Source organism: Bidens hawaiensis, unplaced genomic scaffold (assembly GCF_021521415.1).
Source record: "Bidens hawaiensis isolate Kalapana, Puna unplaced genomic scaffold, B.hawaiensis_p1.1 tig00011901_1, whole genome shotgun sequence".
Lineage (NCBI taxonomy): Eukaryota > Viridiplantae > Streptophyta > Magnoliopsida > Asterales > Asteraceae > Bidens > Bidens hawaiensis.
Genome location: NW_027491954.1, coordinates 178714 through 202483, shown reverse-complemented (window position 1 = coordinate 202483; position 23770 = coordinate 178714). Strand labels below are relative to the sequence as shown.

At 37.2% G+C, this 23770-nt stretch overlaps 3 protein-coding genes across 3 annotated transcripts; 1 reads left to right on the top strand and 2 right to left on the bottom strand.

Annotated features, from left to right (window-relative positions):
• The first annotated feature begins 1074 nt into the window (after nt 1-1074).
• On the top strand, nt 1075-4423 carry LOC143539554 (5-methyltetrahydropteroyltriglutamate--homocysteine methyltransferase-like). Its single transcript, XM_077032838.1, has 10 exons — nt 1075-1459; nt 1559-1646; nt 1738-1865; nt 1949-2340; nt 2478-2641; nt 2740-2820; nt 2910-3076; nt 3174-3279; nt 3361-3611; nt 3692-4423. The coding sequence occupies exons 1-10, from the start codon at nt 1110-1112 to the stop codon at nt 4254-4256; spliced, it is 2292 nt and encodes a 763-aa protein (XP_076888953.1). The 5' UTR covers nt 1075-1109; the 3' UTR covers nt 4257-4423.
• A 445-nt stretch (nt 4424-4868) lies between these two features.
• Nucleotides 4869-9913, bottom strand: LOC143539524 (uncharacterized). The gene is made up of 4 exons (XM_077032816.1): nt 9473-9913; nt 9003-9227; nt 5566-5655; nt 4869-5259 (listed from the first exon to the last, which is right to left on the bottom strand). The coding sequence occupies exons 1-4, from the start codon at nt 9911-9913 to the stop codon at nt 5050-5052; spliced, it is 966 nt and encodes a 321-aa protein (XP_076888931.1). The 3' UTR covers nt 4869-5049.
• Nucleotides 9914-15891: 5978 nt separating this feature from the next.
• LOC143539499 (protein FAR-RED IMPAIRED RESPONSE 1-like) lies at nt 15892-17368 on the bottom strand. The gene is made up of 3 exons (XM_077032794.1): nt 17192-17368; nt 16544-17111; nt 15892-16466 (listed from the first exon to the last, which is right to left on the bottom strand). The coding sequence occupies exons 1-3, from the start codon at nt 17366-17368 to the stop codon at nt 15892-15894; spliced, it is 1320 nt and encodes a 439-aa protein (XP_076888909.1).
• Nucleotides 17369-23770: the final 6402 nt, after the last annotated feature.

Here is a 23770-nt window from a genome sequence, read left to right as displayed (position 1 = left end):
AACCAAAGGGACTCAACTATTTTAAAAAATTTTCAGAAACTCATTGTGTGTCCGTTTTAAAACCATATAGACGCCGTAGTAATTTTCTCTATTTTTTTTAATGTGTTTTTCGAGTTACTTACTACATATGGTATGATGAAATTGAAATGTTAGGTGCGTGGGTGAGCGGCCCCACCAGGATGAATTATGATCAGATCTACCAACCCCCAAAGCCTGTATAAGTAGCCCTCTTCCCATCCTCTCCAACTCGTCTCCCCCTTCTTATTATTCTCTCTATCTCCGAACACTAAACCCTTTCAGATCTCATTTTTTTCGGAGAAGGTACGTCCGCCGTAACTTAACTCGCCATTGCCTCTAGATTTGCTTTTAGTATTAAATTAATTAAATCCTGTTTATCGTCAATCACATCTTCACTTTTGAAATTGCTTTAATCTGTTAACATCACACTTACATCTAGCCATCAACCTGTGCACTGACGTATTTTATTTAACTTTTTTACGTCATCAGTGTGGGCCCTACGGACATTTAGCCAATTTAGGGTTTAGTTTAATTGAGGCTCAGTAAAACGTAAAACAGTAAATAAATTGATTTATTAAGTCACTAGATCTTGCAACTGCGAGGCTTCTAATCCACATTTCACAACCTAGGGTTTAAGATCTAGGGTTTTCGGAACCACAGATCTACTTTTTGATTGAAATCGATTCGGTTGAATGATACTGTTTGGATCAGTGAGCTTATGCTTCACTGTGAAAGAAAGAAGTTTTTAATCTGCTTCAGGTTTCTAAAGTGAGGCTGTCTGTTAGGTATTTATTGTATTCTGATTTTAATTAGACTTTTAGGTTATTAATTATTATTATTATGTTGATGGTTGTTGAGATTGATGTAGTGCATTTGAAGTTAGGTATCTTTTAAGACATCCAAACATTTATTTATATATTAGTTATGAACAAAGGCACAAAGCAATCAACTTTTACATTAATAGATCTAAATTGTTTAATTTTAGATGTATACAGTTTGGGATTTAATTTAGTTTTAAGTTTAAACTGCTGTTTATTTGTGTGATGATTGATTACATGGTTGGAATTGTGATTGAACATTTGAACAGATCAATGGCGTCACACATTGTCGGTTATCCCCGTATGGGCCCGAAGAGAGAGTTGAAATTTGCCCTTGAATCTTTTTGGGATGGCAAGAGCACTGCAGAGGATTTGCAGACTGTTGCTGCTGATCTCAGATCATCCATCTGGAAGCAAATGGCTGCTGCTGGCATCAAGTACATTCCCAGCAACACTTTCTCTTACTATGACCAGGTTCTTGACACCACCACCATGCTCGGGGCGGTCCCACCAAGGTACAACTGGAACGGTGTTGAGATTGGGTTCGACACTTACTTTTCAATGGCTAGAGGAAATGCTTCGGTTCCTGCTATGGAAATGACCAAGTGGTTGGACACCAACTAGTAAGTTGGTTTCTTAATCTTGTTTTTTATGCTATTGATGATATTAATACGCAATAAAATGCTTAAATAATGATTGTTGTGTCTTGATGTCATATGCAGCCATTACATTGTCCCTGAGTTGGGCCCGGAAGTTAAATTCTCGTATGCATCCCACAAGGCTGTGAATGAGTACAAGGAGGCTAAAGCTGTATGTGTTCTTGATCTTTTTTTTTTTTTACAAAAGATTTGATTTTTAAGTGCATTAGAGTCTTATGGTTGTTGACTTTTCTTATACGCAGCTTGGTGTTGACACCGTTCCTGTTTTTGTTGGTCCAGTCAGCTACTTGTTGCTATCAAAACCCGCAAAGGGTGTTGAAAAAACCTTTGATCTTCTTTCACTCCTTGACAAGATTCTTCCAATTTACAAGTATGCTTCAATTTATCATTTCTTTATATCTTTAACTCAAGCTATCAAATGGATCAAACAATAACAAAGAAGTAATCTTGTAGGGAAGTGATTGCTGAGTTGAAGGTTGCCGGTGCCACATGGATCCAGTTTGATGAAGCTACACTTGTGAAGGATCTTGAACCTCACCAATTGCAAGCTTTCACCAAGGCTTATACAGATCTTGAATCAGCTTGCTCTGGTCTTAATGTTCTTATTGCCACCTACTTTGCTGATATTCCTGCTGATGCATTCAAAACTCTAACCACCTTGCCTGGTGTCGCTGGTTACACTTTTGATTTGGTTCGTGGTGAAAAGACTCTTGATTTAATCAAGGGCAGCTTCCCTTCAGGCAAATACTTGTTTGCTGGAGTTGTTGATGGCAGGAACATCTGGGCTAATGATCTTGCTGGATCTCTTAAAGTTCTTGAGTCTCTTGAGGCCATTGTCGGCAAAGGTAGTTATAGCTTGTTTGCTAAATACTATTTAGAAACTATATTTCATGACTAGTATATGTTCATTGATACACCTCTTTTTTTGCCAAATAGCTTAACTATTTTTATTAATTAATATGTGAAATGTGACAACATACAGATAAGCTTGTTGTGTCCACCTCATCATCACTCCAACACACCGCTGTTGATCTTGTGAACGAGACCAAGTTGGATGACGAGATCAAATCTTGGCTCGCATTTGCTGCTCAAAAGGTGGTGGAAGTTGGTGCTTTGGCCAAGGCTCTAGCTGGTCAAAAGGATGAGGTATTTAAATTAATATTTTTTATCTGTTTATTCATCTTAAACACGTTACACGTTTATAATTACAGACATTCTTAAAACTTTTTGTCTTGGTTTTTCAGGCATTCTTTGCTGCCAATGCTGCTGCTCAAGCCTCAAGGAAAAGCTCACCAAGAGTCACCAATGAAGCTGTCCAGAAGGCTGTAAGTGATGTTAAATTATTAATCATTAAATCTCGGTTCTTATACATTATTGTCACATTTATGAAAAATCTTCTTTTTTGTTTTATCAGGCTGCAGCTTTGAGGGGTTCTGACCATCGTCGTGCCACCAATGTGAGTGCCAGACTGGATGCTCAACAAAAGAAACTTAACCTTCCAATCCTTCCCACCACCACCATTGGTTCTTTCCCTCAAACCATCGAGCTCAGAAGGGTTCGCCGTGAGTACAAGGCTAAAAAGTCAGTAATCTGTATAACAAATCCACACTTAATCTTTGATTAGGTTAATTACAAGCTTAAGTTCTCAGTTTCTGACAAATTCATGTGATTATTATAGGATCTCCGAGGAAGAGTATATTAAAGCCATCAAAGAAGAGATCTTCAAAGTTGTCCAACTACAAGAAGAACTCGACATTGATGTGCTCGTTCACGGAGAACCCGAGGTACCCTATGTTCCTCTCGTATTTTCTTTTGTCTTTTTTTGTTTATGAAAAACAGAACTAAAAGCAGCTTGTTTGTTGCAGAGGAACGACATGGTTGAGTACTTTGGTGAACAATTATCTGGTTTTGCCTTCACTGCCAACGGATGGGTGCAATCTTACGGGTCTCGCTGTGTCAAACCACCAATCATCTATGGTGATGTCAGCCGTCCCAAGGCCATGACCGTCTTCTGGTCAACCATGGCTCAAGAAATGACCAAACGCCCGATGAAGGGTATGCTCACTGGTCCCGTCACCATTCTCAACTGGTCCTTTGTTCGTAACGACCAGCCCAGGTATAATAATATAAACCATGGACCATTTTTACATATTTTAAAACCGCCTAGTACAACACTAATTTATAATTGTTTTTCAGATTTGAAACTTGCTACCAGATTGCTTTGGCTATTAAGGATGAAGTTGAGGATCTCGAGAAGGCAGGAATAACTGTTATTCAAATCGACGAGGCTGCGTTAAGAGAAGGGCTTCCATTAAGGAAAGCCGAGCATGTGTTTTACCTAGACTGGGCGGTTCACTCATTCAGAATCACAAACGTTGGCGTGCAAGACACCACACAGATCCACACACACATGTGCTACTCAAACTTCAATGACATCATCCACTCCATCATCAACATGGATGCTGATGTCATCACAATCGAGAACTCACGGTCCGATGAGAAGCTTTTGTCAGTGTTCCGTGAGGGAGTGAAGTATGGTGCTGGAATCGGGCCAGGTGTGTATGACATCCACTCTCCAAGAATCCCATCCATGGAGGAAATCCATGACAGGATTAACAAAATGCTTGCGGTTTTGGAGACCAATATCTTGTGGGTGAACCCTGACTGTGGGCTCAAGACCCGAAAGTATGGTGAGGTCAAGCCGGCTCTTGAGAACATGGTTGCAGCCGCCAAGAAACTTCGTGCTTCTCTTGCCAAGTGAGCAGGTTTGATCGGGCGGTGGACTGAGAAGATGAGGCGGGAAAGATCTTATGATGGAATAACTGTGGTTGGTAATGATATGTTTTAGGTTTTGGATTTGGTCCCTTGTTGAGGATTGGTGCTTTGTTTTGATCTTGTTTTGGGGCTTTTTTTGTTTTTGTTATTATGTACCTTCTTATGGGCTTTCTTCTTAAAGATGATATTTTGTGGTTTCCAAACATAAAATGAATCAAAATAGTTTTAATGAATACTGAAAGTTTTCATGTTTATAAGCGGTTAACTCGATCTTTGAAAAGTGTAGCTAGTTTTGACACGTCAATTGTTGAAATGGGCTGAACACCTACTGGCTGCGGCAAAGGAGCGCGTTTATTTTGTCGTCAGGTTGAATTGTTATGTGACCCAGCCCACCCGGACCGAAGATTCCATAAAATTTCTAAATCCGTCACTGTTTACACACTCGACCCCCCTTAAAATGGATCATACACTCCAACACTACAAAATCAATGTGTAACCAATTCTCATTCATCCACATGTTTTAAGTAGAATTGGACTAAGAAACTAACCAGTTATTTCGTTATTCACAAGAACCCTATACTTTTTAACATTATTTAACATTACAATTTAGTCTCTAAACTATTATTACCTTAACAGTCAAGTATGTAATAATAACACATTACATATTGGTCATATAACAAATCAAGTTCATAGTAAAAAGTCCTGATTTCGCCTTACTTTAAACTAAGATACAATTAATATAATTTTCTTTCTAATAAAATTACTAAAAAGAGATCGAGTTAGTCATTTGTTTTCATGGTCAACGTAACGATCAAGTCTCTAAAATCCCCGACTGGAAAACTCTCAATTATGGCATCTCTCAAATCAGTCCCATATAAGCTCTTGTAACTTTTTCGAATTTTATTCATATCGGTATCACTTTGACTCACAATTATACGCTCCAAGTCGCCCTCGTCTATTGCTTTACCTTTGATATTTGCTTCTAGTACCTGGACATAAATGATCAAATCATAATCATGAAACATACTATGCACTTTGCAAAACTTTTAACAACAAACTTACCTGTGTTTTTAATAAGACTTGAATCCTTATTCTCAACAACTTGGTTGATAAACATCTTAGAATCACCTTTATAGTGATAATATAAAGGGTATTTGATCTAATTTCTCTAAATTTGTTATTAAATTTTATTAAAATAAATTTGGAGTATTATATACCAAAAGTTATTTTACAACAAAAAGTAAATTAAGGTCTCTTCTTTGAAAGTTACTTGAATATCAAGAAAATTTGATCACCTTTGCATAAAATTTTGGGGGATTGTTTAGGAACTTCACCACAACATTAAGTGCATCTTCAAACTCTCCACCATATTTGTTTTTGAAGTGCTGAAAAAGAAAATAAATAAATAAAAGGCCGTTAGTTTCTACTTATCAGAGCATTCTCATCCAACCCCTCATTTAATGTGAGGGGTGTTTTTATAATTTAGAGAGTAATTCAGGGTGTTGTGAGTGAAAAGTTTTTATATTTTAGAAAAAGTCTGTATATTTGAGAAACTACTGTTCACCCCTTATAATTTTTTAATATATTTTGAAAGTGATTGCGAGTAAGGAAATAGAAAAGGTAATGATAAAATGTATAAAAAGTATTATTTAATTAAATAGAGAGAGAAAATATAGTGAGTTTTAGTGTAATTTTTAGTTTATGGATAGGAGATGGGATAAGAATGCTCTTAGACCAAGTGTTATGGAGGTGGAGGGGGGCGCCGCTTGTCACACCCCGACCAATGAAGGCGGAAACATCGAGGCGCGACATGATTGCTCATTGCACAATGACACTATAAAGTTACAATATTTAAACAACTCATTTAAATCCATATCATCATAAATAACACAACAATTGTTCATACAATATGCCAAATAGATAGATAAACAAATAACTTGTTCTTTTATTTTCTAATATCCTAAAGCCAAGATAATAAGTTTCTTCAAGTAATCCAATCAAGCTAACATCAAACCTGTAACATTGCATAAAATAGAGTTTGTCAACACGAAGGTTTGTGAGCAATTTTCATAGTTTTGGACAATAAGTATATAGTATGAAATCCACAACTAGTATATGAAAACAATAAATAATAGAAACAATTTAGATAATAAAACCGTCAATAAGAATACATTGACGACAATAATGAAATCGTCAATAAGAATACATTGACGACACCTTTTTATATGGGGATACCATATATACTCGGAATTAACGTATGATCATACTTTGATGAGGCTACCCGCCTTAGCATTCAAGAGGCTACCCGCCTTAGCATTCAAGAATTTGCACATAATCATGTAAAGCATATAACACCAAATCGAGCATTTATTTAAGTAAACATATACAATACGTGTTGTGGTTTAAGACTCAAGTATAAATCATTTGAATTTGAATAAGTATGCAATGTCACCCCCAAAACGAAAGATGGAAAACGGGGGATGAAAAAGTACTCACATTAACAAGTAACTTGAAAGATAGTGTCGTGAATAATCGGAGAGATCGGTTTAACGAGCAAGACCTATATTAAACGGGTCTTGTGTTAGTAGGTAGTCTTGGAATGGTTTAAAATAAAATACATGAAAAATAAAGTAAATAAATAAAGTTTAGGATTTAAAATGTAAATATTTGAGAAATTAAAGAAACGAGTTTTGTAAAATAAGTTTACTCGAAACCGGGTCTCGGTATTCTATTCATTAGTTTTTCTTTTCTTTTTTTTTAACTCAACCTATATTAAGTAATAATGTGGGTTAAAATGCGATATTGCAAAACCCTTGGTTATAAGAATACCCAAAACGAGGTTTAAACGAGTGTTCGGGTTTTTCGGTTCGAGACTTGATAATTGACCAAGCTCACAGTTAACTTCCCAAAATAATAAATGTTATGAGATAACTCAATAAAATCAAAATAGACTTAAACCAAGTATGTAGTTCTATTGTGAAGAACCTTAACGTTCGTTAAGCGAGTATACGACCTTATCGGTTCGAACTTGTTATAAGATCAAGTTGGTTACCGACATGCCAAGTATGTTTAGAAACTAACTAAAATTGATTTAAAATATAATCTTGAAAAAAAATATGAGTTTTGGTGGCTAAAAACACACTTGTGTGTCTTAAGCGAGTGAACTCGGTTTAGTTTGGTTTTTGGTTCGGTCCTTGACTCGGAATAAGACCGAGGATGGTTACCACATACCCAATTACCATGGAACTTGTAAAATAACTTATAAATAATAATACTCAAGTTTTACATTCAAAAAGTTAACAATAAAGCTTTTAAACAAAAGTTCGGTTTTTGGTTCGGTCCTTGACTCGGAATAAGACCGAGGATGGTTACCACATACCCAATTACCATGGAACTTGTAAAATAACTTATAAATAATAATACTCAAGTTTTACATTCAAAAAGTTAACAATAAAGCTTTTAAACAAAAGTTCGGTTTTTGGTTCGGTCCTTGACTCGGAATAAGACCGAAGATGGTTACCACATACCCAATTACCATGGAACTTGTAGAATAACTTATAAATAATAATACTCAAGTTTTACATTCAAAAAGTTAACAATAATGCTTTTAAACAAAAGTTCGGTTTTTGGTTCGGTTCTCAACTCGGGATGAAACCGAGGCTAGTCACCACATACCCAATACTATGGAACTTGACAAATATGAACAATAAACTAAAATATGTAGAAGTTAAGCAAGTATAACAAGTTATATGGTTAGATTTGTTAAATATATAAACAAGGACTACAAAGTCCTCCATGTAACCTTGCCTTACTAGCCCGACATTTCAACCGGCCGAGACCGGAGAAATGAAAGACCGAAGGTAAACAAGGAGTGTATATTATATATATGTTGTAACATCAAGCTTTAAGTATTGAGAAGTTAGTTAAAATGATAGATTAGTTTATGAAGAACAACCTTAGAATTCAAGAATTTGAGAGAGAAATGAAGAAATGAGCAAGCACAAATGAAGAAGATGGGTGTGTATAGGGTAAGTTGAATGGGTCTTTCATAAAGGGTGTTGCATGAAAATATTTAACATACAATTAATCATTTTGATAATATCAAAAGGTTCGGGATACAAAACGGGTCGGGTTTATATTAAGAATACAAGTATAAAATAGCCCGAAATTGACAAATGTCACACCGCTCCATCTCAACCTTAGCAAAAATCCATGCTCCACACCATAAGATAGTGTAGGAGTTTGCATTCCCTTGCTGGCCACTCCCTTAACGCCCCTAAAAAGGTGGGGTCCACCATATTTCAACCAATAGCATTTTTTTTTTGTTTTTTTATTATCTAGTTAACTAACCCCTTGATTACACTTTTTATTAGGTTGGTTAATTAAAGCCCACTGCCTACGTGACAGTGGCGTGACGCTTTAACTAACATTTCCGCAACACATAGTTTTAGTAGTAAAACAATGAGTACTCTCAAGACTTACATATCTCATCATTTCAGCCATCGTTAACTAGGCTTGATTATATACTCGTAAACATTGTAAAATAGTTAGTTTGCTACACATGCGAGTTTCGTGTGTGTGGCGAAGACCATACATGTGACCTGGTGTAACCAGTCACCTAATTCCGTCCTTATTAAAGATATAACTTTTATGATAGAAAAGCTAACTTTTATCATACTGGAAAATACCTAAATAATACCACAGCATTTGTTAATAACTCAAAAGCTTTTACCTTTGTATAAGCATGCCCATAAATATGCTTATAAATTGAAAAAGTGACGTTGAGTTGTGCAATGCTTCTTTTACTTAGAATTTCAAGCACAACTCCCTCATCAATCTTGACTCCCCCACATCTTCCTTCTCCTGTTTGGTATAGCCTTTGTGTATCACACTTGCCAATGTGCTCACTAACTTGTGCACTATGAGCTTTATGTGATGCAGCCAATGCCATTAAAATCTGCACAAAAACAAAACCCATTTCTAATCAATCATTTCTCATGTGGGTTTGCTCTCATATGCATTAAAATTTATACTTTTTAGTTTTTCACTAGGTACAACCAATCATGCATAAAAAGAGAGAAGTTTGGTTAATGGGTTTGCATCCTATTTTCATGAATAAAAATTAAATGAAGTCTTTTTCACATAGTACAACAATTAATGCATAAGATACAACTATTCATGCACAAGGAAAGAAAGATGTACCTTTTGGTAAGAGTGTGGGGGCTCTATGCTCATAATGTCTTGGTCTAAATGCCTTCTAAATTTACTTTGGTAAGCTTGTTGGATGAGGAAAAAATGGCTTGATTTCCTACCAACATAAATCTCTATGAGAGCTTTGTAGTTGACACTATCCACTTCCTTAAAAATGGCATTTTTAGCCGCGATAGCATCGCGCTCATGCGGATTAAGCATCAGTGACGACAAGATCGTGCGCGTTTTTGATGACGCGCCACGAGTCTTGTTTTGTAAGCAATCATATAAATTCTCTCCGTACATCTCCATGTACTTTTCTCGGACCTTTTGGCATTCATGTCGCGATAGTTGACCGGTCAAAACCCGAACCAAAAGGCTTACATCTCCGGGTGAACCATGAATTTGCTTGCAAATATCTTCGGTTGAGCTTTGGCTAAAGGATTTTGCCATTGTTGGTTAAGGTTCTATGAAATGTGTGTGTTATATATAGAAAAAGAGTGACTTGTTGGCCAAGATGTGGTCTCATTGAGTCATGGTCCACTAGCACAAAGGACCACTTTTCTTTTAATATTATTTGAGTTCGATTTTGTTTAATGTTGTAATAAGTTATGCTAGTTTGTTTTTGGAAAGAATAAACTAATCCTGTTTGGTTTATTGTGATTATAGATTAACTTCGTAATCAAGAAAATGTAATGATATTTTAATTCAAGGTAAATTATATATTACAAAAAATTTTAAATAAAAGTTGCTCGATTTTGAAATAATTTTTTTCATAAAATTTATATTTGATCCTTGGGGCGAATGTGGCCATTGTTGAGAGCTAGAAACGCCAGACTTCTTTGAGTAAGATCGAATAATTCTTGGAGATTCAAGTCCCAGATCGATAATCAACACGAATAAAACGTCTAACTCTCGTTTATAATAATCAGGAATTATAACTCAAAAAACTTATTACAATATCTTAAACCATAACTCGGTTTGACTCTTGATGAATCCTAACTCGATTACATCATGTTCACATCATTCTATAATATCTAACATATCGTGGTTTATATAGACTAACTTAATTTGCTAGACATGACATTACCTATTATAATTACAATGCAATTAGGAAACATAACCAACTATGACCAGTTTGTCAACATTGATCCCTCAAGTTCACCGACTTATGACTTAGGGTCCGAAATTACTTCCAACAGAAAATTTGTTAAAGAAAGAAAACAGCGTTACATGACCACATCTTTAACGGGGTTCACAAAATATTCACATTGTGAAATATGCTTAAGGTCATTTCTTGGTCGACTCAGAAGAGTTTAATTACTCATTGCTATAAACATCCAATACTTTTATCAAAGATGAAATAAAATATATGAATTCAAATATTCAATGTCTATTTATCAAACATATAAACTTTAGTATTAAATTATTATATGATAGTTTTCTTAAGTCATTACATGGCATGCCTTTATTTTATACAAAATAAGAAAGGGAAGGAAAAAACAAAAGGTGGTCCTTTTTCTGCCAAAAGACCATTGATAGTGTGTCAAGTGACGTGAGTACTTGGTTTCGTAAAGCAGAAGTGCTGCATGATGCTTCTGTATTTTAGTGACTTAATGGATTTCCTTTGTAGACCATGAGTATGGATATTGACTATGCCCATTTGTGAAGAAAATCTACACATTTTGTTTCTCCTTAACAATTGCATATATGCGATAATTGCGATTTGTGTTTCTTTTGACGGTTTGAAGAGAGACATATGGAATTATCTTGTCAAGTGTGTCAATAATTAGCAATTTCATTTTTCAAGAAAAAATTTTTAGTTGTATGTTTGCCTTGTTTTCTTTCCTTGTTTACTGGATTATTTGATCAAGATGCACATCTTTGTTCCTGAGTTTCATTAAATGAAAGAAAGAAAAGGAAATGAAGATAAAAAAGTGACAATAGGTATCTCTGTTAATTGCAATCTATTTTGTGTCACGTGAGACGGAACTGGAAGAAAATAAAAGGAGAAATAAGTTCTTTAAGAAAACGATATTTCAAAGTTGCAATAGGTTTATCTTATAGAGGATAGTTAAGTACAATAATTAAGAAATTAAATGTGACCAAGTAATTAACTATAAGATTTTGTAATTAACTATAAGATTAACATCTTACAATTTTCTTATTGAATGAAAATAAAAATAAAAAACTTCAAATTCAAGTTTTAGATTTATTGACAATTTTCTTGCGCGCGTCTTCCACAATCCTACACCGACCAGTATAAGAATTCGCTAATTGAGTTACTTGTCTCTTATCAAGTTTCGTTTCGTTCATAAAGACTATTAAAGTTATGAAAATATAGATGTTCGTAGGTAGTGTAATTTTCAAAATAAAGCCAACTCACTTAGAAAAATAAAAAATAATGTTTGGTATGAAGTATGAATGGATGTGTGTAGGTAGTGTCCTCAAAGGATGTAATAACGGATTTTCTAGGGACACTGCCAAATTGCTAAAACACCGGCATATACGCCGCGTATAGACCGGTGTTTCTAGAAAATCCAACCAATTTTGTCTTATTATGTTTTTTTTTCTTTGTTATTGTTATTATTATTATCATTATAAATTAATTATTTATTTATTATTTATTATTTAATATCCTTTCGGTGAAAAACAGTTAACACATATATATACCAAAAATCATTGTTAAATCTGTACAAATAAAAGAAAATACGACAACTAGAACATAAAATCTACGTGAGGTCCCCCATGTCCATGCCCATGTCGTCGTCGTGGCCCACGAGCCCCCTGAACGCATCGCCAATGTCGGCGTCGTCCTCTCCCCTGCGCCTCGGCCCCGAACCGTCTGGGGCATCCACGTCGTCGCCCCGTCCGCGTCTCACGCCAGACGTGCTCGCCTCGTGGTCAAAACTGAGGGGGTGGCGATGGTAGTGGCATGGTGTACTGCTGTCCAGACAACTCCGCTACCCAACTGGCAACAAGCCAGTCGATCTGGCGCGACATCTGGCTCATCCGCCAGTCAAACTGGGGCGACATCCGCCGCATCTCCAACTCCAGGGCCTCCAACCTAGCGTCGGTGGAGGGACCCAGACGCACCGCGCGATATGTGCGGGGAACGTGCTGCGTCGGCCCCTAACAACAAAACCACATAAATACGTTTAATACGAAGTCGAATTAAAAGAAACGATAAAACGTTAATATATTAAAACGTACCTGAGATGCGCCCGGATCCTCACGTCCGGCACCACCGTCGTCTGAATCCCCGTCGGCCCCTTCCCCCGCGTCGACAGGCTCATGGACAAGCTCCACCTCCGGTGCCACGAGCGGGGGAGGCTCGACTAAAGGCACCGGGACGTAAGGCGCACGTGCCCCCGCCCCGGCCACCAGTCGCTCCCGGGGGCCGTTGGGCCCGGGGAACGAACGCACAATGCGCATGCCGCCGCAATGGAGGCGGTCCAGCGGGCTGGGAAGGGTCGGAGTGATACGCAGGCCGTCCACCAGGGCTCCATGGCCCAGAGATATCGCAAGCTGGGTGACGTACCCGCCACCCATCAAGGACCCTCATCCCTGCCTGAACTTGTAGCCAACAAAATAGTCTGCAAACCCCCTAGCGAGGTTGCAGTGCCTGTGAGTCAGTAGACACTTCAAAAAAAAAAAAACAGGTCGCGCAGGCTGCAGCGCTCCGCGCCCTGATTGCGACCCGCGATGGACATCGCAATCAGCCTGTAAAGGTACCTGTGTAATATAAGATAATATAATTTATTAACAATATAATATAATATAATATAATATAATATAATATAATATAATATAATATAATATAATATAATATAATATAATATAATATAATATAATATAATATAATATACGTTATACTAAACAATAGAATACATTTTAAGAACGTACATGTGCAGCGGGTCCCTAATAGCCGAGACCTTGGAACCAGTGCCCAAGGTCCTATCCCCGAAGTCGTGATCGCTGATGGCCCGCCACCATACCCGCAGCTCGTCCTCTGGCATCTGGTGGATGCTCTCCGTGTATATGGGGTTGCGTACCTCCTGCGCGGTGTATAAGCCCAGAGCAACCGCGAACTCCTCCATCGAGAGATAGACGTCATGCCCGAACATGCGGAAGTAAACCTCCGACTGTGTCGTATCGGCGCCTGGCACCCTCATCTGAATCTCTAGCGTACCAAGCGCACGGGGCCTGCAATAATACAATATAATATAATATAATATAATATAATATAATATAATATAATATAATATAATATAATATAATATAATATAACAATGTGGAGTAAACTTACGTAACGCGTATCGTGCTGTAAACCTCCAGTGTCAGCTCCCGGTGGGCTGATAGTGGCATACTGAAGCATCGACTACAGGGCGTATCCTGTCCAGTGTACGCAGCCACCCGCTGGTGCGCGTCACAAGACTTTAAAAACGACCAGGATATAATCGTGCTGGGAAACGGGTGCATCTGGCGTAGACGAATGTATCGTGTGTGGACGGGAGAACCCTCATCAAACTGCACGTGAAGGTAGATGAGCAACATGTCGTTGCCCTCGGGAGGTCCGCGGCCCTGGCCCCGGCCCCGGCCACGGACATAGCCCTGGGCCCGCCCCACCTGCTCGAGCTCGGCCTCAATCTCGTCGTCCACAAACTATAATAATAACAAATAATAATAATTATTATAACAACAACAACAACAATATTAATAATAATATTATTAATATTAATAATATTAATAATAATATAATAATATTTATAATAATATTAATAAATACTAATAATAAATATTAATCATAATATTTACAATAATATTTATAAAACAGAAAATAAAAAAATATATATCAGACGCCGCGTATAGGGATATACGTCGCGTCTGATAGTCCCTGTAAACCGACGGCCTGACTCCGGCCGACGGTTTTATCCATCCAAACAACAGGATCATCATCATCACATCATCAACAATACATCATCATCATGTTAACATAATCATCATCATCAACATAATATTAAAAAATTACCTCCATGTCGTGTCGGTGTCGGGTGAAAACTCGTCGGCCTATTTGGTATTCCAGTCGGTGTCCGTCCGATATAGGCTCTTGTGTGGATGCTGGGATGCTCGGTTGATCGGGCGGGAGTTTGAGATTTGAAATTATGTGGCTGTTGAGCTGCCGGCGACTGACATAAGGGGTCAATACGCCGCGTATAGGCCTATACGGGGCGTATTATGCCTTTTTTTATTTAATTTTCATTATTTATTAGTATTTATTATTTATTAGTTATTAATATTAATAATAATTTTTTATTTAGTTATTATTATTTATTATTATTAATAATATTTTTATTATTTAGTTATTAATTTGTTATTTAATTATTGTTATTTGATTATTGTTATTTAGTTATTGTTATTCATTATTATTAAAATTATTATTATTTATTATTTAATATTTATTATTATTATAGACTTTTTGTCAATTGATACAATGTATTTTACAAGCTGTCTAGATCTACGTTAAAGGATTTCCTTTTCGCCAAACCTAGCGTATGTCTTCGTACTCCTTCAAACTCTGTCCGAACCGTGTTTTCCATTCGAGCGCCGTCGGTACGGCGCTTCTTTCCCAATTAAGGTTTGGCGTAGGCATTGGGAAATCCCCTACCAGGTTGATATATATCCAGTGATCACCTCCCCAGTTAGCGATGCCTATAACCTGTGGATCCGGAACCAAATCAGGACCGATTCTCAATGGGAAGTAAGATTCGGTCTGATTGCCAGCTAGGTTGACTAACACACACGCGTATGTCTGAGCAGCCACGTGCCTGTGACCAGGTAAGCTGAACCAACGACTCGGCGGCGCCGGTTTGACCGTGTTGGAATACGGAATGCTGGAATGAACCCAGCCGTACAATCTGTCATCCTCTTTGTTGAACATCGCCCTCCACCACCCTTCGTTCGTTTCCAGCTCGTTCTGCATCGCCCTCCTAATATCGGCCAAACTTTCTCATGTATCCCCAAACCCATTGCGATTGATCGAAAACCACAGTTATCGTCTGGGCGTACGTTTTTGATGTCTGCGACGAACGGCTGGGCCCAGCTAGGAATGACGCTCCTAAACGTTTCTATCGCTGGTACTTGCGCTGGCGAAACCATCAAAGGAAACCCGAGGTGAGCTCCCGTAGGTTTCGATGTCTTAGGTCGTCCACGAGGAGTTTTAAACCGTGACGCTGACTGGGACAACGAACGAGTCAGCGAGGATGGGGTGGGGGTTTCTGGAGCGGGGGTGTATGCGCTATGCCTCGGGGGATCTTGTTTTTTGGGACGCCCTCGAGGATCCTCTCTTTTTTCTGGCTCCTTCTTTTTAGATCTCCCTGGAATAGCAGACAAGAGCTTGGCGAAAAAACTTTTCTTTCGATTAGGGTCATCTATGGACGATAGCGTATCTGTGATGTCCCGTAGACCTGCTGCGTAGTCTGGCTCTTCGTTCGGCGAACAGGCGGATCAAAATTAAGCCTCCTCCAGAACGATTCAGCATCCTCTATTGGGATACACGTGTCGTTAACTATGTATCCCTCAATCCGACAAGCACATGGCAGCCCCGAAGATGAATACAAATGGTGGTCGCATGAAGCGCCGCCGTCACGCATCTTGTGTATCAACCCATACTCGTTCACAAGTAGACCCAGAGCGTGAATCGACACCTTGTTTATTAGCTTCTTCAACCAGACGTGCTGTCGATGTCCTTCCATGACCTTCGAACGGGAGGCTTCAAAAGATTTACCGATTTCTTTCATCTGCGAGTTGACCATTTTAAGGATTTGCCTGGCAATTGTGTCGAGCGAGTTGTTGCTTCCATTGAGGTACCTTTTCAAGTTTGCGTGCTGGATCTCAACTCGGTTCGTCGTAGTTTCGCCGTAGTTTCGGCGTTCGTCGATCCAGCAGGCTACAAACTTGTGTTTGTATGGATTCAGCCAGCTCTTGCGAATATATTGCCAGATCTCTGAAAAAATAAAAGGCCACGTTATTAAGACGCATGTTTAGGCTATTAAAAACTGTCAGGTGATACGAATGACTCACCGGCTTTATCGTCCCGTATCAAATGACGCTCCATGTTGAGGCGACGGTGGTCGTACTCCTGCACCGTCGACGACTGATACAGGACCTTCCACCAGTACGCAAAGTCCGTCCCCATTTCCGTGTTATATAGGTCCTTAAATTTTCTCCTTATATTCTCGGATATGTGCCACCTGCATAAATTTTTGGTGGCATTAGGGAAGACCGCGTCGCATGCGTTCATGAGGGCCTGGTCCGCGTCAGTCAGGATCACGTGTGGCTCCATGCAGTCGTCGAGCATTTGTTTAAGTTTCTCCAGAGCCCAGCTGAAGTTCCTCTGCCGTTCCCTAATCACAAACGCGGCGGCGATACAAAACGACTGTGATGTCGAGGTCACACCGATAAACTGAACCAACGGCCAGTCGTACATGTTGGTGTTGTACGTCGTGTCAATCATCAGCACCTCGGGGAATGCACGCCACATCTTATGCGACTTACTATGACAGAAGAAAATTTCCTCCTTCCTGTCGTCGGTATCACTCTCCCGGGTATAGAACGTGAAACCGTTGCCTGCGAGAAAGTTTTCCAGTGCCTGCATTGGATGAAATAAAACTTTGGTAAATATTACAAGCACGACAAGTACACATTAAAACTACAAGTGTTTTGAACTACTTTCATAGAGGTGTCGCCTAGTAGCCCATCCCACCTAATCTTGGCGGTGTTGTTGTATATATCTTTTATTACAGGTTGCACATCGGGAAACATTTTGCGGAGGGCTGCTTTGATTTCTTGCGGCTTCACGCCGGCCCTGTATAAACTCTCAACCATAACCAGCTGGTCGGTGTTCATTTTTCTAAAAGACGCACACCCCTCCTCGAATTCAACAGGATCGTGGTTGTGAGTCTCGTTTACCACTTGAACCCTCCAACATGCACCCCTCGAGTCGTACCTGCCCAGGATCTTAAACGGACAGCATTTTTTGATGCTGCCGGTACGTCTCACCGTCGCCTTTATTTTGGGTTCGCCTCCATGATTGCATGCAAGGTCCACGACGTTTTTCCTTGACCGCTGGACCACAACAACAAACCCATGCTCCCGTCCTCTAATTTTTACTCATTTCTCCAGCTCCTCGCGGCTCTCAAAAATCTGAAACATTTTACGCTAATTCTTAAGCCGTTTATTAAATGACATACAAACAAACAATATTAACTTAAACAAAACACACGGTGTCTTACAACATCTATTTTATATGAAACCTTCACCTCGCGTATATAGTCGTCATCGTACCCATCTTCGTTATTTGGGTTTGGCCCGGCTTTATCATTTCGCCCGTGGTGGGATGAAGACTCGGTTCCATAAAACGGATCATTTGCTACCGGTGGCTAGTACGATGACGTTGGCTGACCTCCATAATCCGACCAGACGACAGATGACGGGTACTACAGCTGACTACCGTAATCCTACACGAAGTACTCCTACCATACATAAATTAGAAATTCAAATAACAGTGCTAGTGATAATAATAATGAATAACAATAATACCTATAAAAAAATAAAATATAATATTTTAATAATAAATAAGAATATTAAAATAATAATAACATAACCATATATTTACAATAAGACTATATAACGAAACCTGGTTCAAGTTTGGCAAGCCCGGCGAGCCAATGTTACCATAAAACTGTTCGGGCTGATAGTAAGGTTGTTGGGGCTGGGTATCATACCTGACATACTCCTAACAAAACGTAATGCAGCATGTGTTAGTAAAAAAAAACTACCAAATTCATACTAAATAAATATATAACGAAACCTGGTTAAAGTCGGGTAACCACGACGTGCTAGGTTGATCGTTAGCGGCGTAACCCGGCTCCTCCTCTGGAAATAAATGGTTAAACCAAGACATTCTAGGTATATATAGTACAAATGTTGTGTTGTTTTTTTGTTGAACGTTGAGAGATACAACGTCTCCATTTATAATAAAGAAAGGAAAGGAGGGAAGGGAGGGAAGCCGGGCTCCAATAATTCAGCAAAAGCAATACGCCGCGTATAGGCCTATACGCGGCGTATAAGGTATGATTTGACAACCTTGCCCAGCTTTTGCAGGGCAGGTTGGAATCAAACTAATACGCCGCGTATAGGTCTATACGCGGCGTATAAGGAAGCTTTTCTATAAAAACCCACCAGCTTGTCTTGTTATGTTTTTTGTTTTTTTTTCTTTTCTTTTTTTTGTTATTTATAATAATTATTATTAATATTATTTTAATTATGAATAATATATTATTATTCACAATTCGGCAAAGTGTGTTCGGTAGTAGGCCTTATATAGGAAAATTGACATTGCAAAACGACCCTTCAATTTATTGGCTGATATCGTTATGGACATCTTGAATCAGTTACGGTGATTACCTTGGGAAAAACTGGCAGTGCCAAACGAACCCTTTCTTGGATGCTCTCGGTATCGGCATCTCAAATCCGCCTCTTCGATATCTTCAAACTCCAACGGTCTTGACCTTCGGCCACCACCGGCAACCGTAGTTTTGTTCACTCAAACACATATCAGTCGTCACTAAGCTTAAGCTTAGGCTTGTTATTAGTTTTATTTTTAATTGTGGGTATTATAAGTTGGTCATGTTGCATGTATTAAAGAATTATCGGCGTATATATATATACGTATACATATATAGTAGATGTGCGTTATAAGAATTCATTGCGCCTACATAACCAGCACCAGATCGAGACGCTAGTTTGATGAGTTTCAATCTCTCGGATCCGCGGTATCCGTTAACGGCAGGGAGAACGTGAGCCCATACTTTGGACAGATAAGTGGAAATTCGGTCATTGCTCTAGCTCAACGAGCACCAGACTGAGATATTAGCCGGGACTTACCTGAACCGGTCGACACGTATGTTGACGTGGATTTAGGCTCCGTGCTGGCGCTGATATTAACACGTTTGCATAATACACAATGAAAGCACAAACTCAAACAACAATCCATACAATAGCAATTCTCTTCAACGACCAGTCAAACAAGAAGAAGAGAAAAATAACGAAGACATTTGCTATTGTATGGATTGTTGTTTGAGTTTGTGCTTTCATTGTGTATTATGCAAACGCGTCAACGAATGCTGTAAACAAACGTGTTAATATCCGGGTCAACACCGAACCTAAATCCACGTCTGCATACGTGTCAACCGGTTCAGCTAAGTGCGAACTAATATCTCAATCTGTGCTCGTTATGTTGGAGCAATGACCGAATTTCCACCTATCTCTCCAAAGTAGGGGCTCCCGTTCTCGCTTCCGTTAGCGGATACCGCGGATCCGAGAGATTCAAACTCATCAAACTAGCGTCTCGATCTGGTGCTGGTTATCTCTATGCAATGAATTCTTAAACCGCACATCTACTATATATATATATATACATATATATATAAGCAGATAATTCTTTAATATACGCAACATGAACAACTTAGAATACCCCCAGCTAAAAATAAAACTAATAACATGCCTAAGCTTAAGTTTAGTGACGACTGATATGTATTCGAGTGAACACAACTACGGTTGTCAATGGTGACCGGCGGTCAAGACCGCTGGAGTTCGAAGAAATCGAAGAGCCAGATTTGAGATGTCGATAACGAAAGCAGCCAAGAAATTGAAAGTTCGTTTGGAAATGCCAGTTTTCCCAAGTAAGCCTCTGTAACTGATTGAAGATGCCCATAACGAAAGCAGCCAATAATTTAAAAATTCGTTTCGCACTGTCAATTTTCCCAAATAAGTCCTGCTACTAAATGCCCTTTATCGAATTTCCAATAATAATATGTTATTGATAATTAAATATTATTAATATTAATAATAATCATAAATAACATTAATGATAACAAAACAAAAGAAAAGAAATAAAAAAAAGGAAAAAAAAACCATAATAAAACAACACTGGTGGGCTTTTCTAGAAAAACTCACTAACATAAATATAACATAATACAATATAACATAATAGAATATAACATAATATAATATAATAATTATATTATATTATATTATATTATACAATACGCTATATAAACGTACCTCCGAAAGTCTTGCGTCGCCGCCTAACCCCGACATCTGACTCTCTGGCATACATCAGGTACCTAAAAATAATAATATTTTAGTACTAATAATAATAGAAAAATTAATGCTTTAATACTAATAATTATATGTTTTAGAATAAAAATAATAATAATATAATAATTAATATTTTAATAGTATTTTACTATAATTATTTTAATAATAATAATAAAAATATAATAATTTATATTTAAATAGTATTTAAATATTATTATTTTAATAATAATAATACTATTTTAATAAATACAATAATAGTATTTTATTTTACTAACAATAATATTTTCATAACAACAATATCTTAATAATAATATTAATATTTTAATAGTAATAATATAATAAAAATTTTAGCGCTAACGGTAACAATACGGAAAATCTATTTTAAGTTTAGGAGGCCCGGTGAACTAGGGTTACTGTCAAAAGGTCGGTGCCTAGACAAATTTCTAAAGTAAATCATTCACCAAATCTATGTCCTAACATCTACAACTATGTCCTAATATGTAAAAAATAAAGATAAAACGAAACCTGGTTTAACTCCGACTGACCGTTAGTGCCGTCCGGCATCTCCTCGTCCAACTCTGGAAACATACATGGTTTAACTCCGACTGACCGTTACCCGTCCGACATCTCCTCGTCCGACTCCGGAAACATATATGGTTGTTGGTGTTGGTTGAATGAAGAGGGTGAGGGTTAAGAAAAAAAAATAAAGGAAAAAAGAAATGGCGGAGAGGGAGGGGAGAGAGCCGGGCTCCAAAAATATACAAAAGACACGTATAGACCGTCTTGTTAAAATTTCGAGCTTAACGAGTTCAATCAAGAGGTTATATTTAATAATTAGCGGGTTGAGCTTTATATACCGAAAGTTAATGCTGCTTTCTTAACTAACCTTTTAAGATTTTTTAGCTTTCTATTTCTTCATAGATCATCATCCAAACAACATTGTTTTAAAACCACTATAATTTTATACGATGATGGATTGATGGCGTTCTTCTTCACTTCACAAGTGTGAACCGCACAAACAATTGTAGAACTAGAACCTTTTAAATTAAGTTGTAATAAAAGTAAAAAAATTATTTTTATATTCATTTCAAGTATTACGGACGATAAATATTATATGGTCAGTCTATAAGAAAATGACGTAAAATGCCTATTAGTCGATTAATAATGGTAAATTATGTGATCATAGATGCATTTGACAAATTAATTTCATCATCTTGGAGGATCCATCTTTCATGGAAGGGAGTATAGTAAATCTTTAAATCAATGCAAGAAATGCATTTGTTAGCTCGCATAAGAAATTGGTATGAATCCCCATTTGGTGACCCAATCTCATGGTCACAATCTTTTTACAAGAATTCAACGGTCAAAAGAAAACATGATATACATTAAAGGTTTTTATTGTATTACTCTCTAAAACTTAGTGGAATATCATATTTGTTCAATAAAAACTTATAGTATCATATATACTTATTTGTGAATACATGATATTTACAATTTTGTCTTAAAACTTATAATTAAAGATATGCAAGCTTGAAGTATAAGGTTAACAAAGGAAATATTTGTTAGAGGCACACCATAATTCGGGTTTGGGGGGTTTGGAAAAAAATGTTTTTTACGGTATTATGATCATCACCTGTTGGTGTATTTGGAAAGTTAGGAATGAGAGGTTGTTTGAAGGCAAAAGTATAAAGGTTGAAGACATAATTGGAGAAATCAAGTCTCTAGGCTTTTTATGGTTTAAAAATATATCAAATTGTAAATCATTAAATTGGTCTAAGTGGTGTTCTTTCAAGTTTAAGTAGTTGCTAGTTTTTGGGCTCCTCTCCGTCTTGTGGAGAGGGATGTGCTTCTTCTTGTTGGTTTGTTTATAAAAGTTAACAGTTCGGAAAAAAACAAAAGAAATATAATGAATTTTTAGTAGATTTTTGGGAATGAGCGCTCATAGTTGAATTGGTAATAATGAACTTTTAGTAGATTTTTTTGAACCCTCTAAACACCAAATCACCGATCAACAACCAATTAACCTTCTTTGAACCCGTCTATCATCAAATCACGGACATCATTGTTTGTGTGGACCCGCCCCTTACATCGTCTTTATCACACAAACACATACACAAACAACTCTTTCTTTCCTTTTCTTTCTTCCGTGAACACTCCCCTTAAAGAGTTATAGAATTGTGTACCCAAGAGGGTGGTGGTTGCGTTACAACGGTCCAAATACTATCCAAAAGCGTACCTGCTATGAGCCGCGAGTCCCCTAAAAAGAAAGCATAGGATATCCACAACGTGGTGAATCAGAAACTTCATCGGCTCTGTAAGGATCACATGTGCATATCTTAATATACTATTAAAACAATACAAAGTTTTCATATGACATTAAACTAGCATGTTCACATAGGCTTCCAGCTCATCAATTTTCCATTTATATAATTTCCACATGTTAATTTGAACATTAATTTTAAACATTAACTCCTAAGTTGAAGAAAGTTTCAAAATACATTGTTATAATCATCATATATTGAGTAATAAAGACAATTAGTTGTTTTCATTGTTATTTTTTTAAATTTGAGACTTCGTTATTTATTTATTTATTATTTTTTGAATTTTGGGAAATTTTTTATGAATGTTTGGACTGGATGTTTGGATTGAAATGGTAGTTTAAGTCACGAGGTTTAGATTATATTGTTGCTTTGTTAAGCGCGCGGTTTAATAAAAATTATAATTATATCTCATTGTTATAATCATATTTTTAGCATTTTTTATGTTGTGTACTTAAATGTTTTATAATTTCAATAAAAATAGTTTTTATAACACACAACTTATGTTACAACATCTATATGTTTACGCTTCATAGTTTAAAACATATGAATTTAGTGGATGATGAAGTTTTAACTAATATGTCTTTTTTTCTTTCATGATATAAGTTAGAAATATGTGGCATAATTTAGAATTATGTTTTAAATTGTTATTTTTCTCTATTTATCTTGTATGTTGGGTTCTTTTAATTAAAATAAAAATGTGATACATTATAATAATCTTACTATATTATTAAAGCAATACAAGGCTTCCAAATAGCATTCAACTAGCATGTTCACACACCACACAAGCTTTCAACTCATCAATTTTTCATTTATATAATTTCCACAT

Excerpts from the sequence above, each read along its gene's own strand:
- LOC143539554 (XM_077032838.1), top strand. The coding sequence starts at position 1,110 with ATGGCGTCACACATTGTCGGTTATCCCCGTATGGGCCCGAAGAGAGAG. Across the intron at positions 3,280-3,360 it reads TCGTTCACGGAGAACCCGAG|AGGAACGACATGGTTGAGTA; the intron begins GTACCCTATGTT and ends TGTTTGTTGCAG. Across the intron at positions 3,612-3,691 it reads GTTCGTAACGACCAGCCCAG|ATTTGAAACTTGCTACCAGA; the intron begins GTATAATAATAT and ends ATTGTTTTTCAG.
- LOC143539524 (XM_077032816.1), bottom strand. The coding sequence starts at position 9,913 with ATGGCAAAATCCTTTAGCCAAAGCTCAACCGAAGATATTTGCAAGCAA. Across the intron at positions 9,228-9,472 it reads CCCCACACTCTTACCAAAAG|ATTTTAATGGCATTGGCTGC; the intron begins GTACATCTTTCT and ends GTTTTTGTGCAG. Across the intron at positions 5,260-5,565 it reads CCCCAAAATTTTATGCAAAG|GTACTAGAAGCAAATATCAA; the intron begins GTGATCAAATTT and ends ATTTATGTCCAG.
- LOC143539499 (XM_077032794.1), bottom strand. The coding sequence starts at position 17,368 with ATGAACACCGACCAGCTGGTTATGGTTGAGAGTTTATACAGGGCCGGC. Across the intron at positions 17,112-17,191 it reads TAGGCGACACCTCTATGAAA|GCACTGGAAAACTTTCTCGC; the intron begins GTAGTTCAAAAC and ends CATCCAATGCAG. Across the intron at positions 16,467-16,543 it reads GATACGGGACGATAAAGCCG|AGATCTGGCAATATATTCGC; the intron begins GTGAGTCATTCG and ends TTATTTTTTCAG.